Source organism: Muntiacus reevesi, chromosome 3, assembly GCF_963930625.1.
Source record: "Muntiacus reevesi chromosome 3, mMunRee1.1, whole genome shotgun sequence".
NCBI lineage: Eukaryota > Metazoa > Chordata > Mammalia > Artiodactyla > Cervidae > Muntiacus > Muntiacus reevesi.
In genome coordinates this window covers 227,740,154-227,765,977 of record NC_089251.1, presented here as the reverse complement: position 1 = coordinate 227,765,977, position 25,824 = coordinate 227,740,154, and the positions used below count along the sequence as shown (strand labels likewise).

The following is a 25,824-nucleotide window of genomic DNA, read 5'->3' as shown; positions in this document are numbered from 1 at the left end:
CATTAAAAATGGGGAACTCTAACTGAAAACTAAAAATTAACACAGAAGAAAATAGGTCTTCATTTAGAACTTAGAGCCTTAATGTTGAGATTCTATTTTTTCCTAAACATAACAAATATAAGTTGTCCTGCTAGGTCTTAAGTAACTATAGCATCACATGTAAGCTCTTCTCTAAATAGGAAGCATTATGAGAACTAGCTTATCATAAAATCTGTTAAGCAATGAGACTTAAGAGTTAGGAGTCAACAGCGTCTTTCAATAGAATTCAATTCCTTGCCCACCAGCTGTAATCATGTAATACAATTCATATTTTTAAATCAATGGAGCTAGCCAAGAACAAGAACAAAACAAAATAGCAAAGAAATACAATCACTGTGCAGAAATTCTCAGAATACATGCTACTATAACCAGCAATTAACAAACATTTATTTAGAAACAGAACTGGGAAAGAACTATTTATGATATTCATAAGCATTTACCAAGTCAACACGAAGGAATAAGAGATGGTTGGCTATTATTTCTACATCACCAGTGTATTGTAGCAAACTTCCAAGGAAGAAGACTCCCATGGCAAATTTAATGCTTCTAATGAAAGCCAATAAGCCTGTTCACTAAAGACATGAGATCATTTTTAGAAATGAAGTTACATTTTCAGTCTTGCTAACCAAGCCAGAGGACTGGTACTTTGAGGAGGGAACCAAATTTGAGAAAATGATTTTCCTTGTTCTCTGTATTGAAGTTTCATTTGAAATCCAAAGGACATTTGCAAACACAGGAAATGGCATTCTCTGGGGAGAACAGCCACATGGAATAGGGAAATTCACTGTTTTCAAATTTACTTGACATACACAGTGAGAAAAAGATGGCAAAAATAAAAATGTCATCTCGAAAGTTCTGGGAAGGCATCTGAGACTCCATGACATGAAGTGCAATTCTGCAAGAACCATAAAAGAAAACAACAAAACCATTCTATCTCTTTGCACCCCTCCATGCCCCTGCCAGAGCTGGGCCACTCACAGGAGTCAGCATTTGAATGCTTTCAGCAAAGTTCCCGATGAAGGCCATGATGGTCATCTTCTGCATGAGCCTCTCAATTTTACTGAACTGCATCATGAACCGGTCTTCATCCGACAGGTTTTCCAGGGGCTTCCGTTCCCGCTCATAGAGCCGAAGCACTTTTACCTCATTCTCAGTTGGCAAGAACCTCATCAAACATTCTACAAAGTCTACAGGCAAGGTCTTCAGGTCAAATCTGAAGACAGAAGTGGACATGTCAGTGTTAGAGAGAGAACCTCCTCCCCATCTGGTCCAGTTCGTGGATGAGCTGATGTCTGCAGCAGGCTGATGTCTACAGATGTGAACATGCATGTTGGAGCTGGCTCCTGACTATGCATCAAGGACCTTCACTGGTCCTTCCTGGAAGCCTGGACCACAACTGCCACAATCAGTTTTCAGGCTACTACTAGCTCTAAGCCTCTGGAAACCACCAATAAGTGACAGGAGGAAAAAGCAGAAGGCAGGCTGAACGTCTGGTGGTTAAGCGGTTCAAGGACATTTTTTAGGCATGTGAAATACTGCTAATTAAAGAGATACAAATTATATGCATGATTACAGAATATCTGTAAATGATTTCAAGTAGACCAGCAAGTCTGGGATATTTTTCCTTGTGTTTAGGAAAAATGCATCCAAATACCTATAATAAATGGATGTTTCGCTAAAATGCTCACATCCATTGAAAGAAGACCAGGTCTTTGTGGACATATGCTCCATGTGAACTTAAGTATCTGCTACTACCTCTGTTTTATTCTCTGGACAAACTCTATTCAGCAAAACGACAGAATTACATTTAATCATGACAAGCAAAATAAATTCAGATTAAAAACCATAATGCATATTAGGTTTCAGCACCAGAAATCAAAACAGAATCTCTGATCAAAATTTATAAAACATCAATGACAAATTAGCTCCTAAAACATCTGATAACATCCTTATCATATTTGAAAGTTACCACAAGTGAAAGAGTAGAAAAATTCTCACAGAAGAGTAAATAAAACCAACGCCATCTCTGCAGTTCACAGATTAAAAAAAAAGAACTTGGTTTAAAATGTCTGGAAAGTGCTAAGGAGCAACAGGAATCACATTCCTATTGTTATGAATTAAAATATGCATCTGTATCCTATTTGCATCTGGCATTGAGTTGAATCATTCCACAAATGCCATCAAATTTGTACTCAGCAAATCTGGATAAAATTCAGATACTCCACAGAAAACTGACATTTCTTCCTTTTCTTAACATCTGCAATACTTTTCTCAACTTTCCTCTTATGTAAGTGTTGCTGTAGGCATATATAAGAGAGTTGCTGCTGCTGCTTCAGTCGTGTCCGACTCTGTGCGACCCCATAGACCGCAGCCCACCAGGCTCCCCCGTCCCTGGGATTCTCCCGGCAAGAACACTGGAGTGGGTTGCCATTTCCTTCTCCAATGCACGAACGTGAAAAGTGAAAGTGAAGTCGCTCAGTTGTGTCTGACTCTTAGCGACCCCATGGACTGCAGCCCACCAGGCTCCTCCATCCATGGGATTTTCCAGGCAAGAGTACTGGACTGGGTTGTCATTGCCTTCTCCGATATAAGAGAGCAGACCAAGATAATAAATGATGTCATGATCCAATTGTTGTTCTTCTAAGACAATTACTCAATCTAATACGGCACCCCCATGGGCCATTTCTGGTCCATCATTTTATCCTAAATTTACTAAGACATAATCCTCCTGAATGCCCTGAACTTACACATGAATAGCTTTACATATCTCTTCAGCAGTCTTTCCAGCTTTCCTTAAAGTGATGGCAAGATTTTTAGCCCTGTTTGCTTCTAGTAATGTCACTTTGTTCGATCCTTTCTGCGTTATCTTCTGTTTGCTTGAAGAAAGATCAATGGCAGGACCTTGGGCTTTTGTCTTAAATATTTCCTCAAATTCATCCACGTTTAAATCCTGGGGTGGAGAGGAATGAAGTAAGCAAATTAGACCATACTTAAAAACGAAGTCAGGAAGCCACCATTTGAATAGTCTCTTAAACATCAAATAGGTTACTTTTTCTACCAAGTATAATACTTGTTTTTGACCACGGCTTAACTCTATTTCACTATTTGAACAACTGATTCCAACCAGTTAATTCAATTGCCTTTCAATTACTGGCTTATAGGGATGGCCAGCACAAACCAAAGCTATCCACCAAACCAACTACTGGGTGTGATTATTGAGTCCTTTTTTATTCACAGTTCAATAAAAGGTTTTTATGCCCTTTTATAAATTAAGGGCAGAGATTGTGTCACTTTTGTCACATACAGTGAAGATGTTCAAAACTATTCCATTTTAAGGTCACTTATTAAACACAGTTTTAGAACCACCTTATAAAAGAACATTCAATTTTATTCTCCTTTTCTTCTTTTACATCAAGACACTTAAAACACTAGCTTTTAAGGCTGAAATGTTCAGGTTAACACAGCACCCATCCTGGCTTTGCTGAACAGAGAAGGTCCCTTGTTTCTAACCAATGAGAAAGATACCTCCAGAATTCGTTCGTCATCAATTTCATTGAAGACTGTGCCATTGATCTGGTTTGGCTTCAGGGCAACCCAGTTAAAAACTGGCATTCTGAATTTCGTCTTGATTGGCTTCTTAATTTTCACAGCTACAGAGGTCAGAGAGAATGCAATGAAGATTCCACCAAGACCCTTGAGAACAATCAGACAACAGTCCTTGCAGATGACACTCTAACCCTGGAGGAAGACTGGCAAGAGGTGGCCAGGTGTTTTGAAAAATGGAAAACTTCGTACAACGCTTTGGCCAGAGCAACTTGAGGTCTTCATTTGGCTGACTGATACAACAGTGTATTAAAGAGGCCTAATCCCTGGGCTTTTTACTTGTATTTATTGTTTTAATGCAGGCAACTGGATGGTTGAAAGACAGTCACAGTGTCAAGACAATGCTTAGCACAAAGTGTCAGGGAGTAAAAATTATTCTTCATGTTATTAGATAGCAGAGAGGGCAAATACCCTGTGTCACTTGGTTTGACATGCATGAACGTGAGTGTAATTTTGACATCCTAAATTTCTGGCTCTTGAACATTTACTTAGAAAAAAAAATCTTCAACGATGATCAGAGGCTGCAGATAGTATCTGCCTAAACCACCAGGAATGAAAGGTCCAGAAGGCTGCCTTTCAGCCACAGCAACACAACCCTATGGATGATTCCTGTCATGGGGATCATACTGGCTGTTGAGTTATTCCAAACAGACTAAGGGCCAGGCATGTCCCCAAACAGAAAATGTATAAGAAGACAAAAAGGGTACTTAGAAATGGGGGTTTGCATTGCTTTTGTGAGAAGGGCTGCAGTCTCTGCCCCCTCTTTCGAGGAGCAACGCCTCCCCAGGAGTCAGCTACCTGCCACTAGAAGGTAAGAAGGCACCCATCAAAAACACTGGAAACCTCTTAATAGAGAGGAAGGGTTCCATCTCTGAGGGGATGGGAGGTGGGGGGGGGGGGTGCTAACTCCTCTTACTTTGGGGAAATAAGCTAAAAAAGATAATCCACTAAAAATTCCATTAATTAACTACACACCATATAGCAGTCTTCCTAAACCAGCTAGCTATAAATATTCACCTTCCAAGTCTGTCTCAGGATGCCCACCACACTATTTGGGAAGGGAGGGAGAAGAAGGAAGTTCAGTCAGTACAGAATCAAAGAAATGTAACACACAAGTGGGCTGTTACCTGGCTGCCTGCCTGACTGCAATAAGGGGGACGGACAGTGCCTCTCGTTCCTCCAGAGTTACGAAGGCCACGGAAACAGCAGGAATGTCACCTGACAGATCCACACAGAAGCATGCAGGGACACAGGAACACAGCTTTCGCCACACCAGGCCGTCCACCCCCAAATGCGACACCTCAGTCCCCACTGCCTGATGGCAGTCACGTTTGTCAACGCTGCCCGGGAAGAACCACGTCCGCCAGAGGCCGAAGGACCAGGGCTGCCTCCAGTCTGGCATCTCGACAAAGTTCAAGGGAAAGAGGGAGGGGCTGGGGGCAGGCTGCACCTTCCCTTCATAACCTGAGGCGGCCAGGCCAGCATCACCTGTTTCCATCATCCCTCCAGGCCGCAGGACACTCCCTACACGTCACTCTGTGGGCAGCCATCCTACTTCTAACTCTTTCAGCAAGATTAGGAATAAGCCTGAGATCAGAACACAGGCAAAAAAAAAAAAATGTTCTCTTCAGAAAGGTTGTCCTGACCCTGAGGAAGTGGGGAAGGCGGGATGCGGTTAGCAGAGGAGGGGTCGTTAGGTGACCATGAACCCGTGTTCCCAAGGTTCTGGCTCTAGAAAGTGGCTGTGTGTGTGTGTTGGGGGGTAGGGTGGGGGAGTGATGGTGTTCTGTGGAGACAGCCGGGCCCCAGGTGGAGGGGATGACCAGCACCCAGCTTGCCCTTGTTCTGGGGAGGAGCTTTTTTCTCTCCCTCAGGACAAATCTAAAACCCTTCCAGAGTTGAGGCCCGGAGATCCAACTATGAAAATAAAACTAGAAAACAGTTCTCTTTCCAAGGAGAAAGGAACATGGTGCTTCAAGTCCAGGATGTCTGCCTAAAGGGCCATAACCTCTTCTACAGATTCAGCTAAAACATGGGTAGCCCTGGAACCACAACTGCCAGCCGGCACCGCGCCTCCCCACGGACACAGAGCAAATGCAATGGCTCGATGGGAGATGGGGGGATGTCACGGCACAGTGTGACCCACGGGGACACATGGCAGACACTCAACACACTCAGGGAGGAGCAACCTACAGAAAAGCTTGATGGGCCCATCTTTTGTGGAAGCAGAGAGAACAAAGAAAATACAGAAAAAAAAAAATTAGATATGGTTAGCGTCCAGTGGCTCAGCAGTTCACATACTCTTAGCAGAGAATTCCACGCTTCTGGGACACATTTCACAAGGCAGCGCAGAGCCAAAAATTCATTCCCATTCAGGCCTGCCTTAAAGACACCCTTACTATATATTGTTTTTTAATAATTCTTTTTTAGAAGAGAGGAAGAGATGATTTCATTACAGTGGTCCCAAACATCCGTATTGATCTGTACCAGGTATTCCATAAGATCTGAACAATTTTTTTTTTAATGAAAAAAATAATCAGCTGAACTCCCAACTCTCATTGTGAAGTTCGAAAACACATTCTTCCAAAGGGACAGCAAAGGGTACAGACCACCCAAGGGCCTGTCATCAACAATCTGACTGAGAAGCAGGAACCAGACTGATCCAACAGATTTCAGGAGCCATGCCTTACGCTTTGAATGCATGCTTCACACTAATAATACTTTCTTTATAAAATGCAAAGCAAAGTCAACAAGATAAGCTTAGCGACCTCTTCCTGGTTCCCTGATTTGGTCACCAAGAATATATTTGCTGACTGCCTACTGAAGAACTAAGACATCCAGTTGCCTGTAGATCCAGAGGCCTAGCGATGTCACAAGTCTCTGGCTTCCCGGGAGCCCTTGGCGTATCATCTCAGCTGTCTCTTGGCTCTACGGGGACATCCTGGTTCTGTCTGACCTCCTGGTTTCAGAAAGAGCGCATTACTGAACACACTGGCAAAACAGCCAGTAGCCCAAAGCAGCCCTCAAAATGGGCTACAACCACTAAGTATTAATGGTCACATTAAGGATGAGTAATGAAAAGAGACTAAAGGCCTTGTAGAAACTGCCCGATCCCAAGCTATCAAAGACTCACAAGGATCTCATAATCCTTAAGTCTGTAAGAATGCCTTATAGCTGTTCAGTGGGTGCTCATGGCACTAAAGAGGACTTTCTTCTGTCCCACATCCAGTCCTTCGAAGTGCACAATAAGGGGACAACTTCCAAATGCAGCAACCCCGGCAGGAGCCGTGAACGATCGGCTGGACACAGAGTCCCACTGTAAGACCGAGGCAAATCACCAGAGCCAACAAATTACAAAGATGCGGTAGGAGGAAGAACCCAGGCAAAACATTTAACCTGAGAGGCCGAGACTCATTCAGCAGGGAGCCCTGGACCTGCACAGCTCAGCCTCTTGGCTCTTCTCTCGGCCGCGGCAGTTCTGAGGTCCAAGTCGGAGCCCAGGTGAAGGGGAGTGGAGGGTGTGCTGCACATTAGGTTCTCCCAGAGAGAAAGGAAGCAGGACCACAGGAGAGACGCCACGGTGACACATCTCACGGTGAGCGCTCCTGGAGCAATCATCCCTGGGCCCAGGGGCACTCGACCAGGACAAGCTTCCACAACATCACTGAAAACAGCCTGTTGATGCAACAGACTCCTGCGGTTCCTTAAGAGGCCTTCTGTTTGCTTATGTTTCAAAATCCAACAGTCTCACTGTGACACTCCTTTAACTTTTGTCCTTCAGAAGCAATAAAAGTTCAAAAAGAAAGCAGCAGACGAGGAAGATCTTGAAAAGTTGAAATAAGTCACTGGTTTACTGCCAACACGACTTTGAATAGGCATCTTGCATGACAGTTTTATATGAACAGGGGTGGTTTGCTGGTGTTGAAAAGGGCTTTAGTCACTAGGATGAATTAGTCCTAATGACTGGCCAGTCCAGCTGCCGATGGCACAGGCAGGCTAAGAGAGAAAGGCTAGGAGATGGCCTGTAACTAAGACTTGGGGCGAAAGCCTCTGAAAACCACTGCAGCGTTGGAAATGAGACCGCTAGAGTGCTAGTTCATTAGAAATAAGAGACCTCACGAAGGGATTGAAACAGATGAGGAAGCAGAACTATCCAATGTTACAGGGATGGCTCCACAACACTGAGAGCAATTCCAAATGGCAGGGAAACAACTCTGAGGGAAAAACGGCTTGCTGTATTTTAAAAAAGAGTAAAAATTCCTTTTCATGAGTCAAAGATAAGAACTTAAGATTTCAAGACATTAGAGCAACTCTCTTGCTCTCAAGCCACACCGGCCCCGCCTTACTTCTGATGAGGGAGGAAATCCACACCCTGTCCTGGCAGCAGGAGGACCACGTGCATCATCAGGAAGCATCTCAAGGCAAGAAGATACTGCTGGTGGGACATTTCCCTTCAAAACTTAATTTTGCTATAGTGAATTGTGATGTCCTCAAATGTTCGGAAGAAATCCCTGGAAGCCCACATCAGGCAGTTACACAGAAAGGCATCTTCCTCTTTCACAGATGCCACTGAAAATACCTTCCAAGAAAAGAGCCATAAGCACTGGAAGCACACACGCGGTGTCAGAGCTTGGATGGTCCTTTTTCCTGAGCCCAGAAAGATCCCTAAGAAGGTAACCTGTCTCTCTTCCCTTCTCTAGGTGGAGACAGAGAAGGTGGGAAGACAGTATGAGATTGGAACTTCCACAACAAAGGCTATTGAGAGAAAAATGCCACCCCTGCACGACAATTTCCCCTCTAGTGGCTATATTAGCGGAAACGGTCTTACATTAAGAGGAGACACGTGATTTTAGAAGAGACCTGGAATTGAAAAGAATGTCTCTAACTCTCTGGAGATAAGACAATCGACTATACGGATTGAGTATCTGGTTCTTAAATCTGTGCTCTTACCTGCTAATCCTGAGTTGAAAACCACTGTGGGCGAAGAAGTTCCGGGCAGCGGGGGTGCAGAGGGAGGAGGTGGGGGTGGCAAGGGAGGAGCAGGCAGGGTCTCGGCTGCGGGACCTGGGAGAGGGGGAGGGGGAGGAGGGGGAGGCGGGGGCGGGGGAGGTGGGGGAGGGGGAGGCGGGGGTGGTATAGGTGGTGTCGCTGGACCATTTTGCACTGGCAAAAGAAAAGAAACAAAAGGGCTTTTAAAACAGAGGAATGGTTTCTCCTGCAACATGCCATGTGTACATAAAGTAACTGAAAACAAAACACTGAAAAGGATAAATGGGTTTTGTTTTTTCCAGACTATAAAATGTCCTCAGTAACAAATGGGGAGTATTCTACAACATATGAAATGAAAGGCTTACAACTTTAATCTCAAAATGTAAACAGTTTTTAAAAATAAATAAAAGAGCATGCAAATAAAAGCAGACAGAGGACATAAATTAACAGTAGGTAAAAGAAGAAATACAAATATCCCAATAGGACCTCAGTTCTCCTGCCAAGGCGTCTTACCTGCTTCAGATGCGTCTGACGACAGAGGTAGTGGAGGGGGGGGAGGAGGCAAGGGTCCCGAGGAGGTGGCCCCCAGTACTGGTCCCACGAAGTTACCCGCTGCCACTTCCGACCCTGTGGGCAATGTGCCAGAGGCCACGACAGGGAGTATGGCGATGTCCCCATCCCCTTTCTTCTGAATTTTAATGGTCCCTTGTTTCTCCAGCTCATGAATCTTTTTTTCTAGGGTAGACTGTCTCTGAATGGCTTCTTCTTTCTCTTTGACCATTTTCCTTAATGTGTGAACCTGGGTATTTGCATCTTTGTAGATTTCCTGCAAAAGAGGCCATGGTCAAGAGCTTGTCTTCACATGACATCCATACATGTTACCATTAGATTGGCAAACTGAAGGTAAAAAAAAATGGGGAAAAAAATTAAAGAAGAAGAAGAAAAAAGAAAAAGGATACTTATATATAAATATAGAAAATCTATGGAATTCGGCCAGAACCTATAAAGTCTCATTGTTATCAACTGTTCACTGGTAATGCATGCAATGCATGCATTCTAGCAATTGTTACTGTTAATGTAGTTCTTTCCTTTAATAAATACAGCTAAGTCAGTTTTCCCCACAGGTGAAGAGGAAAAGGGCAGAGGTAATCCAAAAATAATTTTATAGTTGACTTGAGAATATCCTGAGGGTATTTTGGTAGTACAGCATGTTTTCCTTTTAGTTTTGTTAAAATTCAATTGTAACTCCTAGATACATATCAGCTAACAGCAGACAAAAAGTCCCTATATCAGACTTGGATAGAAGTCAGACTGGGATTAAAAATCTGCAAATCATGGAATAATCCACTCATGAGTAACCAGGGGCTGACTGTTTTGAATGGATATCTCTGGCCTTCACAATGCCCCCTTGACCAAGCTCAGTCCAGTACAGCAATTGTTGTAACATTTTCCCTTTGGGGATGCAGTTAATAAAACAGTCCAGTGCTGCCCTCCACTAATTACTTATTTCTGTCTAGGTTCTTAGCAGAAAACAAAGAAGTCACGACTTTTAATTCAAAGGCCCCTTTTCTAAGGGGCCCACAGAGGCTCCAGTGAAAGGATTTTATGGAACTCACCCTCTGGGCCTGACACACGTGATCTCTCACCACAAACCTCGAGCAGGCAGGGAAACATTCTTCACACCCTGTCTATTATTAATAATCTGAGAGTCTGAACTTGAATTGAGGCCATATGCTACAACTTTGTCTCAATGGTGTGCCAGAAAACAAATTTCCTAGAGTTAACTGTGGGACCTGTCAGAATATCAAGCAACACACATAGACATGATAACCATCGCATAAAATGTGCCATGTCATTAATGGGGGCATAAAAGCCAGCCATTTGCCTAAAAGCCTTCCAGGCATTTTGGTATTTTTATGTTCAGACACATGGATGGTACCCCATAAATACCTGATCTGTAAATAAAAACATGCTAAAGCCAAGCAAAATAGCTGGGATTATCTGATAATAAAATGTATTGATTTTACTTTTGCCTTTTTTCTTTCTCTCTCTCTCTTTTTGGTGAATGCCAGTAGATCTTGCCTGTGTTGTGATTTCACTGTTTCCAAGGCAACCACCAAACCTGGTTTCAAGCAGAAGCAAAGCAAAGAAATACAAAGAAGTGCAAGGTCTAATAAAAATAAATAAGTGGCATGAATTAAATCCATGCTGTGTTTTTCTTTTCAACCAAATGGGTGATCCACAGAATCCACTCAGACTTGTCCAGATGGGAAAATACTGTTGCTCCCAAAACCTGTGATAAGGAACTAGTGAATCCCTAGTATCTGATTGCACACACATATAAAGACATACTCTGACTATGAGTTACTTTGGAGTTTTACCTCTGAAATGGTTCCAGCAAATATGCTACATCCATGCATCCCTCTGCCGTGACCATGTGTGTGTGCGTGCCAAGTCGCTTCAGTCATATGCGACTCTTTGCAACCCTGTGGACTGTAGCCCGCCAGGCTCCCAGCCCATGGGATTCTCCAGGCAAGAGTAATGGAGTGGGTTGCCATTTCCCCCTCCTGGGGATCTTTCCAACCCAGGAATTGTACCCGTGTCTCCTGCATTGGCAGGCATGTTCTTTACCACTCATACCACCTGGGAAGCCTGTCACCATATCTGGGTACTATCTACTGGGCTAAAGCCAGAGCTGGTTCCCCACAGTGCCCATCTGGGGCAGCTGCCACCATCACACTTACCCGAACAACATCCAGCTCCTTGTTCCTCTGCATGAGCTGCTTTTCCAGTTCCACAATCTTGGACATGGCTTCATTCTCTGTGTCCTGCAGTTTTTCCGACAACTGTCAAGTTTAGAAAGGAAAGATTTGTCATGACACAGGATCATTCTGACCAGTTCCTTGGTTTTCAGAAAGCGGAGCTCAGAGACATGAGGGGCCCCTCAGAGTCCTGCATGTGCACCCCAAGTTGTTTTCTGAAATTGTTAATATTTATAAGATGGTCCTGAATACAAACTTGCTTCTAACAGGAATTCATTTACAAGGAACTCTTAACAAAACTCATGTGTCAGCTCCTTAGTGCTTCCATGTACACAATGTGCCAATCTCCATTTCTGCAGGGGCCCACAAGAGTAGAGAACAGTGGGTGAGGGAGGTGGACTGGTCACCTCTCCCTCCCTAAGAAAGGGCTATTAGGCAAAAGGTTTTGAAAACTGTTGACTGAGAAAAGTTGGTTCTGTTACTTTGAGTTATCAGTTGAAAAAATACTACTGCTTGTTTTGACCCAAATTATCCCCAAAATAAAAGACATTTTGGACATGCTTAGTTGCTCAGTCGTGTCTGATTCTTTTTGACCCCATGGACTGTAGCCCACCAGGCTCTTCAGTCCATGGGATTCTCCAGGCAAGAATACTGGAGTGGGTTGCCATTGCCTTCTCCAGAGGATCTTCCCAACCCAGGGACTGAACACATGTCTCCTGCATGGCAGGCAGATTCTTCACTGAGTCACTGGGGAATTTCAATAATAAAAGTCATTTTGGAGGGGTAGTTCAAATAAACAGGTGGTTACTACAATAGCAGATTATTTAAGTAGGGTCATGCAGTGCTGGCTGAGGCTTCAGAGAAAGATGGGATGAGCCATCAATGAAGCACTTACTTTTCACATAAGGCTCTAAAACTGGGTGACTTCTGATTCCTTACATCTCACTGAGAATAATAGCAAGTAAAGAAAATCAGAGAGGACTGATGAGGAGGGAGAGTGGAGATTTACTGCTGACCAGGTTCAGAATACAAGATTGGGGTGGTCAAAAAGTTTGTATGGGTTTTCCTGTAACATCTTATGGAAAAACCCAAACAAACTTTTTGACTAAACCAATACATATTTTAAAAGAAGAGACAAAAAGAAAAAAAGAAAGGGAAGAGCCTGTAAATTCTCTTCCTAAGCAGGTGCCAACTAAGTCAGCACAGCACTTAATAAAGGGAGGGGTTTTGGCAACTTGGCCATGAAAATTCCCCTTTTCAGACAGATGGGAAAAAGGGAATGACATGAAACACACACATATGAAGACATACTAGGAAATGCAAGGGAAAATAAATGCACTGTTCAGAGAGGAAAAACCACATCTCTCCAAAGAGACACAATTCATTTCACAGTCAAGGGCATTTTCAATCAGAATTCAGCAAAAGAATCTGGTCTTCACAGTGTTTGGGTTTTCAAGAAGTACCATATTCCTGTTCATTATACTCAGAGGACACTCCTTTAAAGAAATGGGTATGTGGGGAAATTTGCTGATTTCCTTGAAAATGCTACTACTTGAGATGAATCTATAGAACCTAAGGACCCATGAGGCAGGAAGGTGAAGACCCACATCATAAGGTCACTGGATCAGCCTGTCGACGGCTTGCGTGGACATGTTTGGTACAAGGTACTCATGTTCAGAAGAAAAGACTTCACCAAACCGAAATATTTGAGTTGCATTCCTCCCAGGTAATGCCAATCTTTTTTTTTTTTTTTTTTTTTAAACACCATCCTGTAATGCTTCTGTGCATATAACTAAAAGGGAAATCTAGATGCAGCAGAAAACGGAGCAGTGAATGAAGGTAAGGCAGTGAGTTTCACTTAGCTGTAAGTAACACACCTGCCTTCTTTGAAAGAGCCCAGAATGGCTTCAGGTTGTTTTCTAGCTCAAGTTGCAGCTCATTCCTAGACTCCACATCCTGCTGTTTGCTGTCATAAAAGCCATAAAAGCTAACATCTATTCTGTTTTGCACCCTAGCCAAAACGTTAGCCACTTTTCCTTTTCTGAGAGGTAGTTACATGAGAGATGTTTTCTTCCAGTTCCTCCACCCTCTCCAAGGCTGCATTCTTGGTTTCGGCATCCTCCAGAAGAGCTCCCACATCAAACACATTGTCCAGATAAGCCTGAATCTGTACCTGCAGTTTGTCACTCTCCGTGTGCTTCAGCTTCTAAAAAACAAAATGCAAGAGAACATGGTGTTAGCATAACTGTCAAATAGAACATAGTGACCCAACAGCCTACATATTTTTGTTTGCTCCTTCCAAGAGAGGGTTTTCTATCTCATCCTCCTTAGGAGAACTCTGGGGTAATCATCTAGGAGGGTATCATCAGATTACTTTCTGGCACTTACCCTCTCCCAAATATACACACATTTCTCCCTAATCCTTCCTGTAGATAGATTTCCCATGCAGATATATTTCAACCTAAAACATTTTTTATGCAGATGAAATCAAGATAATAGAAAAATCATAAGGGAACAGCTGTAACATAAACCCTGAGGGGTATCTGTGTGGTAGAAGAGATTAGAGTGGGTGGTATCTTGCCTGGGTAGTGATGACAGTTCTGGTTGGGGGTGAGGTTGGGAGGCGGGAAAGACACTGGTAGAGTTTCTTAGCCTTGGGGACTATTTTGGCACTAATTTCTTGAACCCATCCTCCATAATTAGATGACTAAGACACTTGCCCAACATGAGAAGCTCATGGCTCCCAAAGCACAGATTAGGAAGCTTTCTGCCATTCTCAGCATTCTAGGGTCAAAGGAAGTCAACCAGCTCTAAGGTAAAATTAGAGGGTGGGTAATAAATCAGTACATCTTTTTTACAAGTACTGTAATTCATGTTTCTCCCTGGGGAAAAAGTGAGTGGTTACAATAATATCTGGCACATGGATGATGCCAGTAGACAGTTACTGAACAGATAATGGTGACTTACAAGGCTGGGATTTTGTAAACTAATTAAGCATTTATTATATGCTTACATTACTCTTATAACCACTTCTATCTATCAATGTTCAGCACCAAGAAGCCAGGAAGTTAGAGAAACAGAGTTTTGGAAACAATCTTACATTTTTAAGAGGAATTCTGCTCTACAAATAAAGTTTCAGGAAAATGGACCTTTCTCCTGGGTTTAATCTAGAATTCTACATCTTAGCTGTCTTGAAGAGAATATGTTCTATCTTAGTTTACGAGTCAGAAAAGAAAAAAATTTCTGAATAAGGGCAAAGTCTAGAAAAGAAATGAAGCAGCAGCTTAGTGAGATTCTTCACAAGATTCACAGTGAGTACCAGGGGCTGATGTCACTACCTGTCATATCCTGTAGCCTGAAATGAGCTCTGTGCAGCCATCACAAAACGGAACCCAAAACACCACTAGGAATACACCCAACTTTCACTCAAATATTGCTACTTTCGGAGAATGTAGAGAAAGAGAATAGATGAACCCTAGTTCAAAACAGGAAAAAACTATTGAATACAATGTGCTGTTAAATATATTAGTGGGTCTTTAACAGGAAAGAAATTTAAACAAACTTTTCAATGGAAATCTTTCATAGCTCCATCTGAGTAGTCATGTACCGATGTGAGAGTTGGACCATAAAGAAAGCTGAGTGATGCAGAATTGATGCTTTCGAACTGTGGTGCTGAAGAAGACACTTGAGAGACCCTTGGACAGGAAGGAGACCAAACCAGTTAATCCTAAAGGAAATCAATCCTAAATATTCACTGGAAGGACTGATGCTGAAGCTCCAATACTTTGGCCACCTGATGCTTAGAGCTGACTCACTGGAAAAGACCCGATGAGAAAATTGAGGGCAGGAGGAGAAGGGGCGACAGAGTATAATATATTTGGATGGCATCATCAACTCAATGGATATGAGTTTGAGCAAACCCCAGGAGATGGTCAAGGACAGGGGAGCCTGGTGTGCTGCAGTCCATGGGGTCACAAAGAGTTGGACATGACTGCGCAACACAACAACAACAAACCTGAATGGAGCCTTTAGACAACATGAGGCCAGTCTACTCAAGGGCAGCCTAGCTGGTCTGAGAAATAAGGCCATGAGCTCAAGAGTAACCAACTCAGCGATTCTACCTTTCAATAAACTGAGGGTACCATCAGGGTAGTTCTCTGGCTTCACCCTTAACAACAATGAACTCTCCAGGTGAAATCTGGAGATGTCCAAGGGAATCACTTCTATTTTCTTCATTTCTAGAAACAGCCTTGAAACTGAGGTCAACAATTCTTGCCCTATTGCCAGCAGTCTTTCAAATTCAGGTGAATCATTCCTTATGCAAAAGGGAAAACGAAACTGCCTAAGTGTCAAAGGACATCTGTGTACACACAGTTACTTAAGTCTATTTATGATTTTCACATCAGCTTTGTTCCTAAGGGAAGAATTTCAGGGAACCAGCTAAGCACTTCTGCAAGGGAGCAAGAGAAAGAGAAACTTTAGATCTCTCTTCTCCTAAGAACTAAAAGCAGAATTTCTAAAGCCACAAACACTTTAAGCAGAATTTAACAGCTACACAAGGAAGTCTCTAGGGTCCGTTTCCTCATTATTTCTTGATGCTCTAAGCATTTATGGAGTCCCTAGAGTAACTAAGAGCACACGGTGCCCAACAGACCTGATGAAGGGTGTAGCAAGACTTGACCCAGACAGCTCAAAAGCAGAGGACAGCTGCACCAAGGCTCCAAGAGGTACTAAATGCTGTTGACAGAAGACAGTGTCAGGTCCCAGGAGACCTGCATGAATCCAGCTTCCCTGACAGGTCACATCGCTCAGACAGGTTCTTTTAACTAGCTCTACAACACCTGACTGCATAGAGCCTTAGGTGATCTCTGGTCATAATGGAAGTGCATCTTTGAGGGTCCATGATAAATCAAGTCTCATATTGGAACCAAAGCTTAACAGCTATACTTACATCCAAGTATTCGTCCAGGCCTAATTTGGTAAATTCATATTGGAGGTGAACTCTGAAATTCATGTCTTCTACTGAGTGGACTACAATATTAATAAACTGCATAGAGGCCACCTGAAATAAAATTGCCAACAGGTTAGAAGAAGTCCAAACTTATTTTCTCAGCGTAATCATAAGGCATATACTTTCAATTTCACAAATCTAAGCTCATTTACCAATTTGCTTTTCCTTTGTTTCACTGGATCTTTAAAAATATTTTACAATTAAAAAAATTCACAATTTTTAAAAATGCAAAAGTCCCTGTATAGCACGGGGAGCTCACTTTGATGCTGCATGATGACCTGGAAGGGTGGGATGGAGGCTTAAGAAGAAAGGGGTATGTGTATATATATAGCTGATCCACATTGTTGTATAGCAGAAAGTAACACATTACAAAGCAATTACACTCTAATTAAAAATAAATGAATTAATTAAAAAAATTTGTTTCTTCAATGAAAAAAAATTTTTAATGTGCAAAAATGCATAGCAGTACCACAATAAAATATCACTTCTTATCCCCTAAGATGGCTTTAATCAATAAGACAATAACAAGTGTTGATAAAACATGAAAAAACTGGAACCCTCATCCACTGCTGGTGGGGATATAAACTACTGTCAAGTGGCCACTTTGAAAAGCTTGATTACCCAGCAATCCCACTTTGAGATACATAATCAAGAGAAATGAAAAAATACATCCATATAAAAATGGGTACACAAATGGCCATAGCAGCATTATTCATAATAACCAAAAAGTAAGGGGGAAAAAAATCCCAATGTCCATGAATGGATGGATTTTTAAATGTGATATATGCATACAGTAGAATATTATACAATAATGAAAAAGATGAAGTCCTACACATGTTACAACATGAGTGAACTTGAAAACATTTTGCTAGGAAAAAAAAAGTCAGACACAAAAGACCATGTACATTATGATTCCATTCATGTGAAATATTCAGAATGGGAACATATGTAGACAGACAGTAGGTTAATAGTTGCCTAGGACTTGGGGTGGGAAAAATAACCACTAGTGGGTACAGAAACTCTTTGAGGGGCAACAAAATGTCATACATTAGATTGCAGTCATGACGGCACAACCCTAGGAATATATTAAAAATACATTGACCTGCACACTTTAGATGTGTAAGTTGGATGGTATGTTAGTTGTATTTCAGTCATGTCCAACTCTTTGTGACCCCATGGACTGTAGCCCGCCAGGCTCCTCCGTCCATGGATTCCCCAGGCAAGAATACTGGGGTGGGCTGCCATTCCCTTCTCCAGGGAATCTTCCCGACTCAGGGATCAAATCCAGCTCTTCTGTATTGCAACACATTTTTTACCTTCCAAGTCACCAAGTAAGCCCCAGTTACATCTCAGTAAAGGTATTTTTTAAAAGCCTTGTAGGCATATAGAACAAGCTAAGTTATTACAGGTACACTGTAAAAAAGTGACAATTATTACGATGAAGAACATTTAAATCATCTGCAATCACAAGGTAATCTCTTCTAAAACTGTACTGGGGGACCCACCATACCAACAGGAGAGCAACAGAACTTCTGATCCATTTGCCCATTTTAAACAACCAACCAGTTTCTATTCCATAAAAGTCCTGGATTTGCTACTTTCTTCCCACAACTGCATCAGTGGCTCTGATCTGCCACAGAGAAAACCTGAACCCAGTTTAGTAAACAACAGGAACAGAGTTTAACGTAGCTATTTTATTTTCAGTAGGGACAGTCAGTTTATTTACAGGGAAAATCTCTCTCTGATGTTCTTCTTCTATAACCACCCAGAGACTAGAAAGGAGGTGTGACTGTGGGATCCAGATTCACATTTACTCTGCAAACTGCTTCACCCTTCCTCTCTCCCCCAAGCCCTTCTTCCTTTACCTTTATTAAATTATTGTTTATCAAGTTAGATTCTTCTTGGAGTGTATGTTATCCACTGGGTATCTGTGGAAGACGTGTCAACTCTCTAGGTTACATGGAACTCTGTTGTGATTTACTAAAAAAAATTACTTCAAGTGCTATGGGTCAATGAACTAAAAAGATTTTGTCACTTTTTTGTTTTCTTTTGCCCACCAAAAAATACTTAGAAAGGTCTTGTGCAACATCTGAAGCATTTATATTATGTTTTAAGGGAATATGTTGTTTGGGAGGTTTGACAACTTAATTGCATTCCCAAGATAGTTTATGAAAAGCCTCATTATCTGGAAAAAAAATATGGCTGGATTTTGGCATTTTTCTGTTACTCTTCTGAAAGCAGGTCTAAATGATCTGTGAGTATTATGATATGCCTAAGAGGCAAATATTTGCTAGATGGCACAAGAATTGAGCACACAGTACAGATATACTAGCAGCATTTAAATAAGACTCCCAATGCATATATGTGTGTGAATAAATGAACTGACAGGAAATATGCTCTCATTTGTCAACAGTGCAGGTGTTCTAAAGGGCTTAACACTATTTATAAATTCAGGAGAAACTCAAATGGCAGAGGGATCTGGTATGTATGATAAATGAGTGAAGTGGGTCATGTGTAATACAATAAGGAATGGTGCGGACAGTGACAAACTGCCACGGTTACCTTCAGACTTAAGGAATAGGGACTACTTGGCGCCAGCAGTTTATACTCTGTAAGAACAGGGACCAAGCATTACCAAAACTTATTAATTCTCAAGAAAATCTACAAATCTGTATTTTTAGGTTCAATTTCCAATTTTTTTAATTGAAGGACATCACTGTCAGACTAAACTCACAAGCCTGTATGTATGCTGGCTTCAGCCTGAAACCTCCAGTTTGCAACCTCAACCCTAAAGGAATGAACAAATTCCTCCTATGAAAGCAGAGAAAAGAACCTGGTCAGGTGAGCAAGGGCACGCCTTCTTTAAATCTTTGCCACCAGGGCCTTAAACACTCCAACAAAAATCCAAACAACAAGAACTTAAAAAGTCAGTGTAAACGTATTCCTTCTTTCAAATTTATTGTTCTACCTTTTTTAAAAGTATATATACATATGCTTTATGGAGCAGAAAACCTCTATAAAAGACTTCAACCAATACTGTTTTGGGAAAGGGCCAAGAATTAGGATGCATATGAAATTTGAGGACCCAGAAAACATCTTTCATATAAAAAAGGTTAGAAATCTGCAAAGCTATAGTCCATGTTTTATAAGCACTGAAGCAATTCAAATGAAAACTGCCTAGCATCATAAGCATAGGTTTTAGAAAACTTGACAACAAAAGAAGTGAACAGGCTATCTGCCCCAGGCTAGATGGGATCTGGGAAATTAAGCCCCAGTAAAAGAACTCCTGGGTCTAGAAGACCCCGAGGTCAACTAGACTGGGTCAAAGAAAGCAGACCTGGGTATACTCAGGTGTGACCTGGCTCTGGAAATCCTCTATAGTGGAGTCTACCTTCAGTTCATGATTAAGGCCTAGGTACACAGATTCAGAGGTGCTCAGAATCTTTTGCTTTTTGTCCCTGAGGATGACAGTTATGATGCTGAATCACATGTTCTTACATGTGAGTTACTCCACTAAGGAGAGGTACAATACCATTGTGCCCTCAGAGAATTACTAGAGCTGGTAATCAAGTGAGGAAAACACAAAATCACTGCTGTGTGTTCATTTGGGGGATATATACTACCAGGTCTACAAATCAAAGCACTTCAGTGTTGGAGAACAGTCTGGAGAAGGCCACTGGATGGGGTGTGCAAAAGGCACAAGGATCCAACGCTCTTGGTTTCTACTCTAAGGATTCTTATGCAGCACTATTGACTTCTCAGGACTTCCCTGGTAACTCAGTTGGTAAAGAATCTCCCTGCAGGGCAGGAGACTCGGATTCAATCCCTGGGTGGGGAAGATCCCGTGGAGAAGGAAATGGCAACCCACTGCAGTATTCTTGCCTGGAAAATCCCATGGACAGAGGAGCCTGGTAGGCTACTGTCCATGGGGTCACAAGAGTTGGACATAACTTAGTGACTAAACCATCACCACCACTGACTGCTCAAGCTGGCTCCTGCAGGCATTTGCGCCAACTGTAACTTTATTTTCACAAATGCGTGGCTCCCCCCTTTATCTGCTATAAATACAGTTGATTCTTAAACAAGATGCATTTGAACTGTGCAGGTCAAATTTTTTTCAATAATGAAGACTAGGTACTATGTGACCCACAGTTGGTTGAATCTGCAGACGTGAAACCACATAACCAGAGTAACCACATAACCACTGTAAGTTAACAGGAGGGTTTTCCACTGTGGGGAGGGTTGGAGCCCCCAACTCCCTGCATTGTTCAAGGGTCAACAAAAGCACTGTAACCAATAAATACTTTTGGCCTTTATGATAGGAAAAAAAGCCTGAGATAAATGCCATAAAGGTCAAATATAGATGAAGAGAGCAAGTCAAATTTGAATCTATAGCATATAAAACTGTTTCCTATCCTTTGTAACATTATAATACAGACGTATATATAATATATAAATATAAGTGGATTTAGGAAATAACTGCTAAATCTGGGTTGGCTTTATTGAATGTAGCACTGAAATAACTCACCATAAAATCTATGTTATTGTCCTCATTCCTGAAATGTTCCATCAACTTCTCAAAGCGTTGTTTTTCTCCACAAACCTGAAACACACATTATCATTGTGCATGTGAAATTCCAAACGTAAGCACTCCAAAATTAGATGCAGAAATTTTAGCACTAATAATTATTTCCAGAACATCTATTTTATCCCCCTCTCACACGCTATTTACTTCTCTCCTGTTAGTTAATGCACAAGCAGTAACATGAGCCAGCACCAAAGCTCATCCTCTGTTTCTCTTACATGTTCTCTTGATGGCTTAATATCCATACCAAATGTGCTCTTCTTTCACTGGTCACTTTTTTTTTTTTTTTTAATTTTATTTTATTAGTTGGAGGCCAATTACTTCACAACATTTCAGTGGGTTTTGTCATACATTGACATGAATCAGCCATAGAGTTACACGTATTCCCCATCCCGATCCCCCCTCCCACCTCCCTCTCCACCCGACTCCTCTGGGTCCTAAAAATATGGAACGCTTCACGAATTTGCATGTCATCCTTGCGCAGGGGCCATGCTAATCTTCTCTGTATCGTTCCAATTTTAGTATATGTGCTGCCGAAGCGAGCACTCACTAGTCACTTTTTTGTCACATCTTTTTAGCTGGCATTCACAATCCCAGAATGTTGGTTATGTTTTTTTTTTTTAAAAATGACCACAGTTTTCCTTTTTACAAAAGTACTTTTGAAACAGACATGCTAACAGATTTTTCATAATTTTGGATTTAAATTCCTTGAGAAGCAGATTCAAAATGCGCATATCATGTCTAACATGTCTAATAATTATTTTTATTTATTTTTAATTGATTGATGATTGCTTTACAATATTGATTTTATTTCTGTCATAATTTTAAGCATAAACTACAATATAAAAATTTGGGAAGCTATCTAATTCCTTCAAGATGAGGACAGAATTTTGCAGTCATTTGTGAAGCAGCATTCCAGAGGCCTGAAATACATGCATTCAGCTCGAATGAATGCTTCTGCTGAACAGGTGAAATAAGTAGATAAAATACTGTGAACTCCAAAGTCCCAATGTATTCTGCATATGCTGCTGCTGCTTCTGCTGCTGCTAAGTCGCTTCAGTCGTGTCCGACTCTGTGCGACCCCATAGACGGCAGCCCACCAGGCTCCCCTATCCCTGGGATTCTCCAGGCAAGAACACTGGAGTGGGTTGCATATACGGGGAATTAAAAACATGGAGCTAAAAACACAGTCAAAGAAAGATTTGCATCAAATGACAACAACCTGGAGACTTATGCCCAAAATCAAAAGATGAAGTTTAATTCTTTCAGTGTCCTTGTCTGCCTTTTTGTTTTTGGAGCAAAGTCCTAAATCCACTAGTTTATTTCCTCACACCTTGAGAAAACTGTTATCTGAACACCCATGGGCTCCTTGTTGATAGTAAGACAGTCTCTGGTATTAATATTTTGTGAATTTAACTCAGGTTTCACGTGCTTAGTTTTCTGATTCCCTTTGTGATCTTAGAAATAATCAGGCCAATCCTAAAGATTTCTCCTAAAATGACATTTCATAATGTTATAATGCAGCCATTTAATTCTGTCATGTTTAATTCCACGCATGTACACACACACACACTTTGGTGAAGAGTGTGTCCAGTGAAGGCAGGAATTTTATGTTGTGCTCCCTACTCTATCCTCAGCATCTAGAACAGAGCTTAGCATGTTGTAAATTCTCAATATTTGCTGAATTGCACTGAAAAGAGGATAAACAAGATATTATGTTAAAATATTCTTAATGAAAGGGTGAATGATCTACTATTGCTCCCCACGATGTTTTACAATAAAACAAGAACCTTCAGACCTCTGTAGACAGGGACAAGGGTTAATCTTTAGTAGTGGTTCCTGTGCCTTAACTGTGTGCTAGGAATGCTCAGTAGACTCCCTACACTCTGAAAAACTTCTACTCTCAGAGTAAGTTAATTTTCTCAACAGACTAGACCACAGTTTACTATATTCCTATGACAACTCCCCATTTATCTATACCTACTTTAACAAAAAAATAATTACAGAAGGCAGAGGAACAGTGCATTGCCCGGATCAGAATGAAGAGAAGCAAGCTCCAGAAGGGAGAGTTTAAAGTGAAGCCTTTAAAAGACATACATATGTGTCCAATCCCACCCTAGAAAGCCCAAGTCAGGAGGCCCAGGCAGTGCTGGGGTGACATGGGTGGGTACATTTGAAAAGCACTAGAGACCATTCTGATGCTCTGCAAAGGCTGAGAACCAGAGATTTAAGGGAAGTCACATTCTGCCCTGGGGCCCACTAGACTCTCTAGAGCATATGCTACAAGTTCCGGGAAACTAAGGCTTATTGAAGGGGATATGGAAGTGCAGGTTCAGCTCCCTAGACCATGACATCAGTCACATCTTGTGCTCAAAGACACAAGGGTTCCTAGCCTGCAAAAACAGGTCCAGCTGGTAAAAACTTGCAAGACTTGGTATAGAAAAAGTCGGCATTTTACAACTTGAATTTTCCTTAAGAGAAACCTCAACATAAGAACTTGCTTCCCAACAGGACAGTTTACTTTCGTCTGTTTTGGGAGGTGGATATGTTGCAGGGAGAAAATTCTGACTCCATGCTGGAATTATTTCTTTGACTTGGTCTCCATTGCTTTTGTTATAATCATACACGATGGCCTGCCTCAGAGAATCCTGCCTTTCTGCTTGACTGTTAAAGTGCCTTTGTTCAGAACTCCTTCCACCTATAGATGGGAGGAAGGAAGGAACTAACACATCCCCCTGCCTGAGGCTGCCATTCTAGGAGATATCTTCAAGGTTAATGGCCTGTATACTTTTGTTTCCTCACCTCCCTCCCCATCTCTGATCCATAAAAGAAACTGGCATCCAGACCCCAGCAAGATGGTTATGCTGAGACATTAGTCTGCCAACTTCTCAGTCAGCTGGCTTTCTGAATAAAGCCGTATTCCTTGCTTCAACACCTCATCTCTCGGATTCATTAGCCTGTCGTGTGGTGAGCAGAGCAAACTTGGACTCAGTAACATGCAGTGACAGGAGAAAGGAAGAGAGCTGGTTCTGGATATGGGGACGACAGCTGCCAGCTTTCCTGAGAAGCAGGCTGTGATCACTGCTCTGTGAGCAGTTCAGCGCTCACTGAACCAGGAGAGCCCTCAGTGAACAGTGATGATGAAGACAATTCCTAGGAGGGCAAAATCTTCCAAATCAAAGAATGTCAGAAATCCGGAGAGTACCTTGGGGAAACTGGTGCCCTCCATTTGTGACTGAGACTGACAGGTAAACAGACCAAATATCTCCAGCTTGAACAAACATCCACACAGAGGCAAGAACCAGGGCTCCAACTGCCAGCCTGATGTTCCCGCTCTCACACAGCCCAGAATGTTCAGATAAATATATTCCATTTAAGATTATCGTAAAAGCATTTCAGAATCATCTGAGACACCAACAGAGATGGAAAATGTTATCATTAAGAAGCACAATCATTCCATCGGACATGCACTCAATTATCCATGCACCAGAATCTCCCGTGGAACTTCTGAAAATGAACGATTCCTAGGGTCTACACCAGGACACAGTGAATGACAATCTCCATGGACAGAACTAGGAATCTGTGTCTTTAAAAAGGACTCATAATTGTTGGACCAGCAGTTGGGAACCAGTGGCTTATCCAGTATTAGACTAGCCAATTAAAACCTCATCCTTTTTTACTCCCAGTTGTAAACTGGACAGCTACATCATTAACTCCACAACTCATTCAACTTCTAATTTAACTACACATTAAAAAAACAGTTACTATAACTGGGTATCATAGGAATGAAGCAGGGATTGGCCCACTGTCCCTGCATGGATACAATGAATAATAAGCCAACTCCCAAATAATCAGAGATTGTGCCCAGGGCCTTAAGAAAGTGGATTTTATACAGCTGAGGAAAGCATATGTAGGCAGCAAAGCTACTCAAATTGTTAATAAAAAGATATGGGATCAACTTCAGAACAAGAAATATTGTATTAATTTTCAGCTGAATAAAGATCTGAAAAGTCATTGTATTAGACTGGTAGAATGGACTGAAAGAGATATGAAGAGGAGCCTTGAATACATGCCTTTCTTCAGAAATCCCTCATTCTGTCAACAGACAAAGCCATGCTGAGAACATGTGTTATGAAACAAATGTATTAAATACCTTTAATCTTTAAAAATAATAGACTTAAATGTCTTCCAACTTACAGCTCCTTGGAACTGGGTGCAAAGGACCCAACTGCACCAAACAGCACATTGTCAACACAGATGCCAGCTTGGAGAAACCATGAAAGATTGACCACTCTCCTCATCCACTGTAAGAACCAGAAGGGCTCCCCCTATCAGCCCCACCAAGTCACTCTCTGTAAAGGTTGAGCTACACTGCTCTGTGGTTGATCTCAGCTAATGAATTCAGGGTGGTACTTTCTGACATTTTCCCACAGGAACAGTATGGATTCTCGAGGACCCCTTCGTTCCTGCTGGAAAAAAAAGGGAGCATGCAAACCAGATTCACATTTGTTTCTATGTTACTTTAGCAATCATTAAATCAGAGTATACTACAACCCCACAGGAAATGGGAAGACATGTTTGGGGAAGGTTGGTAAAAGTCGTGTTCCACATCAAAGGAAAGTTGTCCTAGCTCCTACAGCTCACATCTGGACCACCCCCGCAAACTTGGTTCAAATAAGATCATCATGGCTGAACATGCCTCTTCTCTCCTTTGAAACTGGCCTCACTTAGAAAACTGGTGAGGATGAAAGGAACGAAACATTGATCCCCAGTTATTTTCCAAATCTACAACAGCTTTCATGAGGCTGCTCTCAAGGGCTTCATCAAAATGTACA

At 41.9% G+C, this 25,824-nt stretch overlaps 1 protein-coding gene and 1 non-coding gene across 6 annotated transcripts in view; both read right to left on the bottom strand.

Annotated features, from left to right (window-relative positions):
- The window catches only part of FMNL2 (formin like 2), a 326,764-nt gene that overhangs the window by 16,601 nt on the left and 284,339 nt on the right, over nt 1-25,824 (bottom strand). For all 5 annotated transcript variants that reach the window (XM_065931549.1, XM_065931550.1, XM_065931548.1 and 2 more), the window contains 9 exons: nt 20,933-21,007; nt 16,345-16,455; nt 13,450-13,599; nt 11,376-11,477; nt 9,145-9,457; nt 8,593-8,805; nt 3,565-3,689; nt 2,787-2,989; nt 1,018-1,252 (listed from right to left, as the gene is read on the bottom strand). In XM_065931549.1, coding sequence (XP_065787621.1) covers nt 1,018-1,252; nt 2,787-2,989; nt 3,565-3,689; nt 8,593-8,805; nt 9,145-9,457; nt 11,376-11,477; nt 13,450-13,599; nt 16,345-16,455; nt 20,933-21,007 — 1,527 coding nt within the window. The remainder of the gene's footprint in view (nt 1-1,017; nt 1,253-2,786; nt 2,990-3,564; nt 3,690-8,592; nt 8,806-9,144; nt 9,458-11,375; nt 11,478-13,449; nt 13,600-16,344; nt 16,456-20,932; nt 21,008-25,824) is intronic.
- Nucleotides 21,429-21,535, bottom strand: LOC136165608 (U6 spliceosomal RNA). Its single transcript, XR_010662615.1, has one exon. It is a non-coding gene; the product is annotated as a U6 spliceosomal RNA (small nuclear RNA).